At 43.4% G+C, this 14,485-nt stretch overlaps 1 protein-coding gene across 1 annotated transcript in view; it reads right to left on the reverse strand.

Annotated features, from left to right (window-relative positions):
* Positions 1-14,485, reverse strand: part of SORCS3 (sortilin related VPS10 domain containing receptor 3) — a 498,155-nt gene that overhangs the window by 202,308 nt on the left and 281,362 nt on the right. The window contains exon 4 of the mRNA XM_038411611.2: positions 2,254-2,412. Coding sequence (XP_038267539.1) covers positions 2,254-2,412 — 159 coding nt within the window. The remainder of the gene's footprint in view (positions 1-2,253; positions 2,413-14,485) is intronic.

Below are 14,485 nucleotides of genomic sequence, written 5' to 3' on the forward strand. Positions count from 1 at the left end.
ATAAAGAGGTGAAAATTGTGCACATGGTAGCTAAAAAATTCAGTTCTGGCCATTAGCAGCCTCCTTGGCGAGATGCCCGTACAAGGCTTAGTCGAGTTGACAACTCTTCATTGCCAGGCTAGTTTATGCCAAGTTGTCAACAAGAAAAAAGTGCCAAGGAACAGTGGCTCCTCCAAAGGTCTGCTTTCTGATTAGGAAAAGCCCTCGGTGCTCAGTTCTATAATTCCTAATGCTTTACACTAAGCAAAATGTAATCCCCAAGTGGAGTGGTATGCAACATATATCTTGCAAATACACAGAGCCTGATTCTCAGTGACCCCTCTCCTGAACTTGGGGCAAGCTGGGAGGTCGGGGATGGGGGAGGTGGCATTTAGTCAGCTTTACACTACTTGTATTCTGGGACTGTGCAGAGATCTGCTCAGCCCCTGGGGTAAATTAGAGCAACTTCAGGAATGCTCTAACCCACATTCAGCTTCCAATGGTTCCCGGTGAGCTGTGGGAAGCGGAGAATAGCTGTAGTGCTGTACACTCTGACCACATCACTTAAGGCAGGTGGTGAGAGCAGGGATGGCATTGAGCCCATATGCCAATTCTACACCAGCTGGAAAAGCCCCATGCACAGAGCATATTCTAGGGGTCCTTTTTCACCTATTTTGAGCCCCTTTACCCTGCTAGCATGGCACAAAGGAGCCTTACTGAAAGAGAAAAGCAGGCCCCCTGTGTGAACCAAGGAGCAAATGTTTCCCTGGTTTCATAGTTGAGCCTCCTTGCAGACACATGCCTGACACATTAAATTCAGTTTATCCCATCCTGTGTACCTCATCAGCTGTCTCTTTCTTACAGGGCTGTCTCTGTGTGAAAAGTTTAACAACCTTTACCTCTAGCTTAAAAGTGGCATCAAACCATTCAGGGACATCAAACGAGTCTATTGGTCTTTCAATCTAACTTCAACGTTTCTGGTTACGTTGAACATCTGAGCTCACAAGATATTTGACATTTGGCTAAGTCTTCCATACAATAACACCCTGGTACTATGAAAGAAGTCTATTTACAATGGCTTTGAGCCTGTAAATGTCACTCAGACCACTCAGAGGAGAAACAACATACACCTGGCAACTGCCATTGCATTCTGCTAACAAGGGGATATAAAGGTTATGTTCTAGTTACTGTCTGAAGGTGCTGCTGTGGTAGGGTATGTGACTTATTACAGTGTATACTAAATAGGTCCCAGGGCAAGCTGACTGGGAGGAAGAAACTAGAAAGAGCTGACGCACCAGTATTTGAAAAGAAGTGCTGCCAAATAGCTTTGGCCCAGTATTTAGTATTGCCCCGTAGCACGAGAACCCAGGAAATGAAACAAACGAGCAGAGTGAACTGCAGAGCAGCTAGTGAATGGTAAAAATTAAATGCCATAAAGAGGGGAAAGTAAAGTGGATCTTTAAACTTCTTTCCATTTCAACAATCTATCATTAGACATTGATGGTAGCAAAGGTAAGGATATTCTTTTCATTGCAGTTCCACTCTGAAAAGTGACCGTAAGAAGGGCATGATGGGGTTTCAGGTGTATTGCTGCTGAGTGATTTCCAGATCAAATGTATTTGGTTTCCAAACAGAAAGAATCCCCCACCCTCCCAAAAAAACAGCCCTTGCAAATGCAATTCGGGCTCCAAGTGCCAGATTTTCAGAAGAGCTCAGGAACCATTTAGGCCCCTAAATAAGTGGCTAGATCTTTAGCACGTCATATCAAATCTGGCTCTCGGATTCCTTTCATCTCTCTTATCAGCACCATTAATAAAGCTTCCACAGGCAAAATTGTGTTCTCAATAAGAACAGAGCAACATCACTGCCTTTGGTGGGTTTGCACAGGAGTAACTGGTTGGAAGCATAGAATCATAGAATATCAGGGTTCGGAGGGACCTCAGGAGGTCATCTAGTCCAACCCCCGGCTCAAAGCAGAACCAATCCCCAACTAAATCATCCCTTAGCAAGCGATTCAGTTGAGGATGCCCAAGGAGGAACAGAATACAGCTTTGCTGCCATGGTCCTATTTTGGCTCTGAAAGGCTAATGCAGCAAAAACTAAACTATGTCACTGAGGTCAGCAGATCTGCCTTAGAATCAACCCAGAAAGCAGGTCTGCTGAGTTTAATGGTGCCACATAGTCACTTTCTAAATATATGGTTGTTCTTCTTGACAATTTCTCCATCGCCGGACTCTGGGAAATAATCACTTGAATCTGAAATGAGTTGGTCACCTTTTGATCGAGACTGTATGCCAGAATCCAGTCCTCCTGCTTGGGGTGGAACAGCAGGCTCTGGATGTAAAAGTTCAGCCGGTACTTTTGATAGGTGGCCCCTTCATCGGAGCTGATCAAAATGCTGCTTTCAATCTCTGGATCGCCCAGGAGCATTATCTAAATAGGACAATTGAGAGAGAGAAAGAGAACGAAACAGAACAGGGTTAATGGGAAAGTCAGAATCCATGTAACCTGAAACATATTTACATAAGAATGAAATGGCAGCACTACCTTAAATAAGATGGAATCAGAAACTGCTCAGCATTTCATTATCGGCCTTAGACTGCAAACAGCTCATCAAGATTCTCTAGGGTTTTTGTTTAAAAAATTGGAAAATTTTGACTAAAATGAACATTTTTGTTTTGATCCAAAAGCCAATTTTGCTTTAATTTTTTTCCAGTAAAAAATTTTTGACCTGTAGTTGTAACCAGCTGTAGTTAATGTAACATATATGGCATATACAGAATATCTTATACTGAGATGGGCTATAAAAGATTCACTGGCACTCACTGGAGATGATCCGTATAGCTTACTTGTGGCTTCATCACCTTGGAGGACTCTGGTCATTTCAAACTCCAGCTGACAAAACCATTATACCACACCACACTATATTTTACACCCACCCACCACATATATAGAGAAAATAGAATAAATCACAGAACCATAGGACATGTATAGTCTATAACAGTTGTGAAGTTTAACATGGACTTTTGAGTTCCCTCACCTGCTCTTTGCCCACTAATCCATCTCTAGCAGGACTTCTTCCAATATCCCAAACGTCTGAGTCGCTTCAAACAGCCACCAGGTTTATTTGTTTCCAACCTGCCAGAGAAGTGTCCCCCACTTTCTCCCCAAATGCAAATTCTCTTTCCAAATGTAGAGTCTCAAGTTCCAAGATGGGCAGCATTTGGATTTAAGGTTCCATATCTTGCTACCTTGCGGAGCTAGAAGTGGAAGTTTTATGCCATTGGAAAGGGGAGATTTCCCAGCCTGGCTGTCTGTGTCAGCTGTGCGGTCAGAATTTAGGCACCAGTTTGTGCGTGCGTCATACTTACCATCCATACTACAGCGATTGTTCACATAACATTTAATGAAGCCATTTTTCCCCAGTGCAGAACAATGAAATTGTTCTATTTCTGCAAGTAGGAAGATAATTCATGCCTCTGGATTTAATTAGAAAGTAAGACAAGTATCATAAAATGTCTTTCTTCTATATTATTATGTCAAAGTAACCAAGAAAACCCTCCAGAAAACCTTAACTCAGCTTGCCATCTTACTAACATTTTGAGAAAAACAAAGCACATTACAGCCAATGTCAATACAATGAAATAAAACAAACAGTGGGGGCTAAACTACATATATGCTAAACACAGCAGGTTATTCATACAGTAGATGATTCAAAAAACACTACTTGCTTGTCCATTGGAAATCAAATCTACGATCCACCTCTTAGCTGCAGATCTGAGACTCAATACAACTTTGTTCTGTATAGTGTCTCCATATAATACATATAAAATATTGCTCCAGAAAGCTTTACCGAGTTAAACAATACAAGACAATTTAGGGACACAGATGAACACCTAAACAGCTACCATTTAATCATACAAGTTTCATTAGAAAGAATGGCAAGAATCCATATTAGGCCCCAATCAAGCATAGCAGTTGAGCAGGCCTTTAATTTTAAACACGCAATAAATCCCACCTGAAACATGAAGTGAAACAGACTTGAAATCAGAAGTGTAATTGCATAGTGTCCCTTTTCACTGCATAGAGCTTTGTGAGATGCAGAAAGGGGGCAATCAGGAAAAATGATTAAAATTAATTAGCCAATTTTGATTAACAGAAGAAAGGACTTTTCTGCGGAAGGGTTGTTGTTTTTAAATAAGTATATGATCTTTAATCTGAAAGTTTCCATTTTAAAGGCAATTTTTAAAACTACTATCCATCATCAGCCAATTTAAAGGGAAAACAAGTGCTCTGCAGAAAAGTCCCTCACCAAGCTCAGAAATTCACTATCCTGAGATGCTATTGACCTTCATGGCACATCTCTTTTGGGATCCACAGAAGAATATTCTACTTGCACAACATCATAAAGCAATCTTTACCTACTGGTACTTTGCTGGCAACAGAAGGGTACTTAGTACTGTAATCTGCTTGCCACCATGTGCAGTTGGCTAACAGAAGACATCAATAAATTGGTAATGGAAGCTCAAGAACCTGAGGCCACCAACCAGGAAAAGGAACAGGTCAGCTCTTAATCTTGGATTTTCCCCCTTTCTAATCAAATTAAAACAATGCCTCCTTTCCTCTGGACAAGAAAGGCTTTGCTCTGGACAAGAAAGGTTTATTCCCCATTTTGAAAAAAAGCTTTTGCTATCACGTATAGCTTCCGCTGGGAAATACTGTGCTCCAAGCTATATCTATTTGCATTCAAAGGGTATTGCATGTGTAAGAAAGATATTTGTAGTGTGCACTAGCAACATTTGCTTGCATCTGCAGACTGGTAAGAGAGCAAGGTACTCCAGGTGGACCTTACATTTAAAGGCAGGATACTTGGGGAATAAAGAGATTTTCCACAATGATGTCACTAAAGGTTACTAAGCTAACAAAGCCCTATATTAAAAGTTCACTTGCAAAGTCTTGTCCTGAGCTCTCTAGATAGAAAGCTCAGGGCAGCTAAATATAGTCTGGACCAGATTTTTCAACATGGTAGACATACAACAGGATGCACAGGGGTCCTGATCCTGTTGCTTATAAGTGCGGTCACAGTGATGTCAATGGGGCTATTCACGGGGGCCAGGGCTGCAGAATGGGTTCTGAAATGCAGGTACAATTGTGGATTTGATTTGCATGTGCCTTTGCCATGATTGCACATATAGCAGCATTATCATAATGGCATAACCAGAACAGCCAAAGCAACAATGGAGATATTGAGACGGGCTTTGCCATAACATAAACCACAAAGTTCTAGGGAGATCAATGGGATTCTTTCTTCTGTTATCAATGGACTTTGGATCAGGAAAACAGAATGTGGGAAGAACAAGGAAAAGAATTGTGTGCATCCACAAGAAACACCCCTGTCCTTCAAATTCACCCTCAGCTCAAGTCCTAGTTCCATTCTTTCAGTTCCTAGCAGTTTGTAGGCAGCACCTGGACGCTGGGAACATACAGAAGGATTATGTGTGGCCTGTGTATTCCGTGCACCCTCTTTTCCCTACCACATTGTGGAATGTCTCTGGAACAGTAACTCTTCTCCTGGCTCACTGTGCTGGCTTGAGCAAACTCCTTAATCTCCCTGCCACATCGAAGATAATAAAAATGAGCCCATTGTCATTCATTGGCAGGTGAGAAGATCGCATTGCTTCCTAATGAAAACACCAGTGCTTGAGATTTTGTCTGGAGATAAACCAAATGCTGTCTCAAAACATGCACAATCTCAAACGCTCCTACATTTTCGTGCAAATCGCGTCATCTTAGAAAAAGGAAAATTTCTGGAGTGCAAAATGGCCAGCACAAAATTACAAACCATGTCTCCCTAAGCACAGATGCTCAATAGTCATACAGGGGGGTTAAACCTTGGACCTATGATACTAAACACACAGCCTCCTACCACGTAAGCTGAAGGAGACATATTCACTATGGGTAAGTATGGTCCCTGGGACCAGGTACTAGAGGGAGACAAGATCATATCCACTCCCTCTCCGGGTCATACATCAAAAGCCTTCTCTATCCAATCCTTCACCAATCCAATGCCCACTGAAGTCAAAGACTCTTATAATCGTCAGTTTGTTCGGATGAGATCCCAAATCCCCACTGTCTCCATATTCAAGCTCCATCTGAAGTCTCACTTCCTCCCACAAGAAGTGAACTCTACAAATAAACCATCCAAAGACTCTTCTCCTCCTCTGGGTTTCCCAGTGCACCTTGCCTCCCTGGAGCCTCCTTGACTCCAAGCTCTTTGGTCAGAGACCATCTTCATTTGTACAGCCCCAAGCATATTGCCAGCACTTAATTGTCAGCAGGGGAGGAGAGACAGCTTACTTACATTGGAGGGGGCACAAATCAATGCTCTGAGCACCCCACGTCTTGTAACAGGGACCATAACAAAGCCACCAAAGTGTGGAAACTTAACTGGCAACCTTATTGAGAAAGAGGAGGAAAATAAGAGCTGCAAGAGAGACTGCTGACAGCTGGCCTTGCTAAGGGCTCGTTACATAGGCTGCTCTCTCCCCTCCTTCACCCTCCTGCTTCTGCAAAAGACTATATCATCCCTTCTATCAAAAGGGGTGGGGATCGCACTGAAGTATCAATATTACTACTCAGGGAATTGTCATTATAATCCATCATTCCACGCAACACTGGCCACAAACAAAGCAGCTCAAAAGAAATAGAAAGTGTGATAATGGTCGCAAATAAAAGGCTGTTCTGTATTTTTGCAACTGAGGCCAATTCAGTTTGGTGGTGCTTTAACTGGGGGCGGGGGGATGTGGGCTGAGAAGGAGGAAACAGCGAGTGGGTGATTTGGGGTTTATTTTATTACTATTTTTCCACTGCAAACAAAAAAAACAAAACAAAAAAAACCCAACCCACAAAATAAAAACACTTTTGTTAGAAGGAAATAGCAGCACATTTGTCAAAGGGCAAAACTGCCACTTCTCATTATGGGGCCCTGACAAAGGATCCACCCCACTAGCAAGTTAGATTAATCGCTTTTCATTAAGAGCCAATAAACAAACTCCAGCCAGAACCAACTCCTCTGCCAGTTCCTGGTGTTGCCATTTATACTTGCTATAAGGAACCGCAAAGGAGCACCAGTGAGTTGTCAGATGTAATTTATAGGTTTTTAAGATCTAATCATTTTCTATAATATTATATTAAATGGCACCCTTTATTAAAGAGGAAATTACATTTCACCTTGCTGAATTCTAGCGTATATATTTTTGTGCCTTCTGTGGCTTTGAAATGGGACTGGATGGGAGGAGTTGATTACTGTGAAGGAGAAGTCCTTGAAAAAGTACTTGAGCTGAGGACTGCTACGACATGGCATTCCTCCCGATCCGGCAGCTCCAAAGCTCATCCTTGCCTGAACGGCGAAGACCCAGTCTAAATAGAAACCTGAGGGGCTGCAGCGGGAAAGCAGGTACAATAAGCACAGAGGTTACTGGTATGGAGGGGGTCCTCTCTTGTGAACCCCTTCAGCTGGATGATCATATATGGGTGAAATTCGAGACCCTACAGCACACGAGTCCCCTTCAGGGGTTAACTGAGCTTCAGATACTGTAAAGGGTTCTGTGCTGGCCCTGTGCCCAGTGTGAATTTCACCCACGTAACACTCCAACAGATCTGGAAGACAGTCAAGTCCTAACTGCCTGGTTCATTTTGGACAGCAATGCTTGTTTACAAGCCTGGAGAGCTCATGAATAAAGCCAGCCAAAGCTGGAGCTGTGGGTGGGTGTGATTATTCTGTTCAGAGCATCTCTGCATAAACACCAAATGAGAAAGGCTCAGGCTTTCAGAGCAGGAACCAAAGAACAGGGAGTCTCATCCGGGGCCACAGAATCCCTTCCAAGGGCAATGTTGGGATCATGCCTGTGGGCTGAGATTTTCAGAGCCCATCAGTAGAGTTAACCGCACAACTTCTACAAAAGTTAATGGGAGTTGTAGGGCTAAATCCTCAGGTCGGCAACAAAAACCCAACCGAGGGGCTATATTGTTCAAAGTATCAACTGGCTTGGGTGGGAAGCAGGGAGGCACTCTACACCTAGCATGGAGGATAGAGCAGGGCCAAATGCCTCCATGGGCAATGGGGGAAGATACAGCTGCTGCACCTTTTACAAGGGCGAGCCCAGAAATCTCCCGCTGAGCCACAGTGGGCTTGGAAGTGGGAGGCAGTCACATCATGCCACCAGGGCCACTGAAATATTGAGTGTCAAGTATCGGAGGTAGCGGTGTTAGTCTGTATCCATAAAAACAACAAGGAGTCTGGTGGCACCTTCAAGTCTAACAGATTTATTTGAGCATAATCTTTCGTGGATAAAACCCCCACTTCTTCAGATGAAATATTGAGTGCCACTGATGATGCTAATGTAATAATACCCCTAGGTGGGACTGGAACCTATGGAGCTGAAGGTCTGAAAGCATGAGCCTCTAACACTTGAGCTCAAAGCCTAGCTGCAGTGGGAGACTCATAAACCTCTTTACAAGCGCTAACCACTAGAGGGGGACAAAGTGTCACATGGCATTAGTGCAGCTTTCACTAATACTCCACTATGCCTAGTTTTTGGAGTCCCCATTGACTCCCATCACCTTCCATGGTGCAGGAGTGAACCCTCAGTGCATGGAAGCGCCAAACTGTGGCTCCCTCTCACCTGCCCTGCACATCAGTCCAGCTCCGTATCTCTCTTCAACTGTATTATCTGTGTCACTAATCGCACAGCAGAGCATTCAGACTGAAAGCTTTACCATCCCCTCTTCGTCCAGCTCTCCCTCCCCAACAGAAGGCAACGAGTCTGCTTTGCACATAGTGGAATCTTTGATTAAAATGCCTTTTGACTGAAATTGAAACAACCTGCCATAAAAGGCATTTTTATTAATATCAGGTTTTGTGAAACCCTTTTATTTTATTTCCCAGCCAAGCATACATTTTGATTGTAAATTACCAGATCACGTCTCTTTAAATGGGCACAGAGAAGTTTTATAGGTGCAATATCTTCAGCAATAGCACCACTGAGGAAGCATCCTACTAAATGAATAAAGAAGACAGGTTCAAAATAAATGCCTTTGTTCCCAGAAATAAATACATGGCACTAAACTATTATTTACAGCCTTCTGATTTTCGTGTTCACTAGTAATACGCTTTTCATGAACTGTGTCTATTTCAGAATCTCCAGCCTCACTTTTATTTCCTAACATAAAGTGGTGTTAAAAAAAAAAACAAAAAAAAAACCAACAACCCTTCCAAACCTGCTGAGCTAAAGAAGAGCTCTGTTCCTTGGCATAACGTCAGTAACTTCATCATTAGCAGTGCATTGCACTGGTTTGTGATTAAAAATGAGGTTTGTCTTGAGAAGTGACTGTAAAAATAGCACCCTGTTTATTGCCTCTGATATTTCCATATGAAATGTGCTCATCTTACGAGTGAAAAGATGATTTTCTACCTGCTAAACCTTCAGGCTCAAAGTCAAGCCTGGCTCTTTCCGGAGCTTGCTGGAATTTTCATGCAGACAGTTTTACTGCTGAAAAAAATACAGTTTTATCTAAGGTGAAAATGGGGAAATGTCCATTCCAGTTGAAAGGCTTGTTTAATTTTGGCTTAAAATGCAGTTTTGTTTCAGCTTCTCAGTTAAAAAAAAACAAGATCAAATGATGTTTTAGTGTCAAAACGTTAATTCAAACCAAAGATTAGTTTTGTTGCAACATTAAAAATAATTTTTGTTTATAGAAACCAAAACAAAACAGAATGAAACAACATTTTAAGTCAAAGCAATACAAACAATGTTGTTTTTCTTTCACAATGTTGATTCAAACCAAAAATTTTCAGTTCTCATCCCTTCAAAACCTCCCGCAGGAAAACCAATATTTTTCAGCCAAAACATTTCAAATGACGATTAGCCTATTGAAAATGTTGATTTTCCGACAAGTTCTTCCCTTCCTTTCCCTCCAACATCACCGGTATATAAAGATCCTGCAAGCCAATGTTTTCAGTTATACCATGGCAACCTTACTGTCTTTGGAACATGTGTCTTTGGAACTGCCTTCAATAGGGGTTGCACAGATGTAACACATTGCACCTAAGGTCGCATCTGTACAAAAATTTTGAATCAGGGTTAGGGTTCTAAATCAGTTCTATTTAAAAAACAATTTTAGTCCATTTAAATAAACCAGTACAAAGCCCCGAGGGGGCACACACATTGGTTTAAATGTGTCTATAAATTTACCGACACAAGCTACATCAACAAAAACCAGCTTTTTTAATTGAATTGAGAGAGTCCATGCAGGCTTTTTGCACCATTTAAAAGCACACCTTCACTCAAGCTGGTGCAACCTCCGTGTTGAGACCAGCCCTTAGTGAAAACATCTATTGAAGTTGTCCAAGAAGAAATAGACTCCTGCAGGAGTAACAGGAGAATAAAGTAGCAACAGCTTACAGTTTTTTAATCCCTAAAATCAGCAGATCTGATGCTGAATATACACAGGGAGCCAATCTGCCAAGTAAGAAAACACCATAGTTACAAGATCACTTTCCAAAGAAGACCTGCACGGTGCTTGTAAAAAGGGCTGCATTTCACCAAAGTGCTGTTTATCCCAGGTCAGGTAAAGGGCTAATAAACCTTTGCTTGTAGCCCTGGCAGTGTTATCCCAACCCTGGCTAGGAATGGGTGAGAAGGTATCTCGGAAAATTCCATCTCTTTGTCCGTTCGGTCTTTGCCTCTTCCCTGAGCATAACAACCGTAGTGATGTGTTTGACACAGGCCACCAAACAGGACAGCCTTTAGATAGTAACAGCTTCTACTCAGCTACTAACCTGGGCTGGACTCCAAGCAGCAATCTAGAGGTAATAGAGTGGGGATTTTGCAAATCGGAAGGGTAAACACCAGGGAGGGAGAAGAGCTAAAGCTAAAGGACTATGTTGGCACCAGAACAAATGAATATAAATTGGTTGTGAATAAACTTAGGCTGAAAATTAGGAGATTTCTAACCATCAGAGGAATGAGGTTCTGGAGCAGTCTCCCAACAGGAATAGTGGAGGCAAACAACCTAAGTAGTTGGAAGATGGAACCTGATAAATTTATGGATGGAATTATATGATGGGGTGGCCTTCAAGAGCTCGGCACTAGACTCAGTGATCCAGGAAGTCTTTTCCAGTCCTCTGTTCCTAGATGAAGCATTATTGAAATTTGTGATGCTAATTTTCTTTATCATGAGACAGCCCCATCCCCATTCCTCAGGCTCCATATCTTGCTTGAAGTTGAGACAGGGATTTCCCCATCAACTTGTGGACATCAATCTCCTGGTACAGATTTGCTGAGGTTTCCTAAGAGCTAATGATTCTGGACCTACGCTAGTCTAGCTTCTTGTAGCTTCACTTTTTATTGCTTGAACATTACCATTAATAAGAGATTTAATTAATGAGAATAGTATCAGATCACTAGCTCTGAGAACTATAACACTGTAACCTGAAAGGATGAAGTGCACTGCACTCACTTTATAAGGTTTTATGGAGCATGTGTTATAAAAGTACCTCAACCATAAGGCTTTTTTATACCGTGGCACTCACATCGATACAATCCCATAAAATCCAATCAATCTTTAAGTATTAAAGGTGACTTTCACCACTATATTTATTATTGAATAATGAAAAATGGGACGGACACACGTACAAATTGAGCAATGAAACACAGTGTAACCAGTTTCCAAGGCTTCAGCAAGGGGTCCACGCTATACGAACCATGAAGAAACAACCAAACAAGCCTCTCAAAACCCATTTAGGACTCCAGACTAACCTCTCACCAGAAGCCTCCTTTCCATGCAGGCTTTTTGTTTTAATTGCACACCAGCAAACGCTGCAGGATCACACAGCTCTGGGGTTCAATGCCGTATCTCAAGTGTATCAGGGTATCTGCCCCAATGGGTCTCACACCACCAACTGAGCCTGAAGCCTTTCACAATCAGGGGCTTCAGTAAGGGGATTTGGGCAGAGCCCACGGCTCTCCTCCTATGCTAACGGCAAAAGGGAGCCCATACACACACAGACTCTCCTTTCCTTGGCTTGGGTAAGCAGTTCTAACCTGGGGGGAGTGGTGAGAGCAACCCCTGCTGTCCACACTCCTTGGGCAACTGCCCATAATCCAGTCTCCACATCTTCCCTGTGGCAATTAAGGTGCTTGAACATATGAGAGAGGGGAACACTGGGATAGTGCGATAGCTGTTGTGTGTCCCCCCGACCTCCCTGGTAAATGGGCATGCCTACCTTATAGGTGTTTCCCCAACCCCCGGTGCCAACCATGGCTCTGCAGAGATCTATCTTGGTTTCCCTTTCTCTCCAAGCATCCACACAGGCTTTCTCCAGGCTCACATCACTTCACGCCTGGGGCTGGCTGAATAACAAACAGTTCAAAACAATCCTCAAAAGTCCCAAAGTAAATTCTGTCACCACAGCATTGGAGTTCATCCTCAGCCAGTCCTGGAGCACTTCTGTCCGGTCTGCTCTTTGCCCACCAGGCGCTCAGCCTCCTTCGGCTCTCTTGCTCTCATTCTTGAGGCAAACAAATCCCTTCTGCTGCTGTCCTGGCCCTGCCCTGGTTATTTGGGGTCTCCTGCTCTCTGCAGCCTCTGCCACAGCTCCCACTATCAGCACCCTTACCTCCCTGAGTTCAGAGAGGTCAGTGAGTAGCCTTCCTTCCCCAGCGGCTGTCTCCCTCTTTTTAAGGCCCAGGTGCCTTCCCTTAAGCCCAACTGGGCACTGGGTAATCAATCACAAGAGCACCAGACCCCGCTTCCTCTTAAATGGGCCAGTCACTCTGTGACACCTCCCTTTGTCCTACGGCCATAAACCTCTTATAAGGCCCAACCACTGTATAGGGTCAAAGACCCATGTTCTCCTAGCATGTGTTACCCAGAGTTGGGGCACACCTGGGTATTCCGAGACCATGGCAGCTCACTTCTCATGTGTTTGGTGCAGATATTCAATAGGATGGAGGAGAGGGCAGAGCCTTTTGGGATTCCAAGGGTGAAAGGTTTGCTGGCAAAAGAGCCATCGCCCATCACGCTTCTGTGGGAATGGTTTCAGGGGAAGGAGTAATACCACCTCAATGCTTTCCCCCCGAATCCTGTTCCTTGTCTGAGGAGAGCTCAGTCGAGGCTAGTCAAATGAAGATAGATGCCTTCCCGCTATCCAGTGGCTAGGAGACCATCCGTCAGCCCAATCCTTGTTCCCATTCATGTGCTGAATTAAGCCTTGCAATACCCCTGTAAAGTAGGTCACCATGGTGACCTCCCTTTTCTTTCTGGTTATTTGTTTAGATTTGTACAGAAGCAATAGGGGGCCTGTCCAAGGCTCCAGATGCCCAACCCACAAATTAAAGAAAGAATCAAAAGTGAGCAGCCCACACAACACAAACCTCACCCCCTCACACAACCAGCAGACCTAAGGCCCAGCAAGACCCTATTAAACCTTGCCCTCTGTAGCAGTGCATGCACAAAGATGCCCCTTGTGGCCATGCCCTGAAGATCAGCAAATCAAAGCTAGTTCGGGCCAAGCGAGAGCGCCGGACCCCATGGAAGGCATGATATCTCCTCTATGCAGATGGGGAAAACTGAGGCATAAGATTCCATGGCTTAGGTGAGATCAGAGGCAGGAATAGAACCGAGGGAGTCCAGGTCCCTCTTCCAACCTTCACATGAAGCCAAATCCCACACTAGACCTAATTTGTGCAATATAAACATTTGGGGAAAAGACTCAAACTAGATATGCTACAAACCAGAAACCTTTGGTATTGTTTTATTGTTAGGCAGGTCAGAACGACATGTCTCCCTGCTTTATCTTGTCTTCTTGGCACAGGACACGTGTACTTTTCCTGTTTAATTACAAGGCACAGCAAGCATTTGCTTGTAAATTTCAGGTGCCGGTGGGGATGGAAGTCATCCAAGAAGCATGTATCTGACCTGGCAAAGAGTCACTTATTGGCACTGGGCATCTGATTGGTTATAAAACCTTTTTACAAGCTAGCCACATAACAGATCCTACCCACCATCAATTGCTCTCATTTTATATTAATCCAAGTGGCCCATCCCTCCACCTGAAAAAGAATAGTGACAAATAGGAATTTTCTTCATGTGTTCATAGAGCATCATAAAAAGGAACTTTTGTGCTACAACTTAGAATCATAGAATCATAGAATCATAGAATATCAGGGTTGGAAGGGACCCCAGAAGGTCATCTAGTCCAACCCCCTGCTCAAAGCAGGACCAAGTCCCAGTTAAATCATCCCAGCCAGGGCTTTGTCAAGCCTGACCTTAAAAACCTCTAAGGAAGGAGATTCTACCACCTCCCTAGGTAACGCATTCCAGTGTTTCACCACCCTCTTAGTGAAAAAGTTTTTCCTAATATCCAATCTAAACCTCCCCCATTGCAACTTGAGACCATTACTCCTCGTTCTGTCATCTGCTACCATTGAGAACAGTCTAGAGC

The sequence above is a fragment of the Dermochelys coriacea genome, chromosome 7 (assembly GCF_009764565.3).
Source record: "Dermochelys coriacea isolate rDerCor1 chromosome 7, rDerCor1.pri.v4, whole genome shotgun sequence".
Classification (NCBI taxonomy): Eukaryota; Metazoa; Chordata; order Testudines; family Dermochelyidae; genus Dermochelys; species Dermochelys coriacea.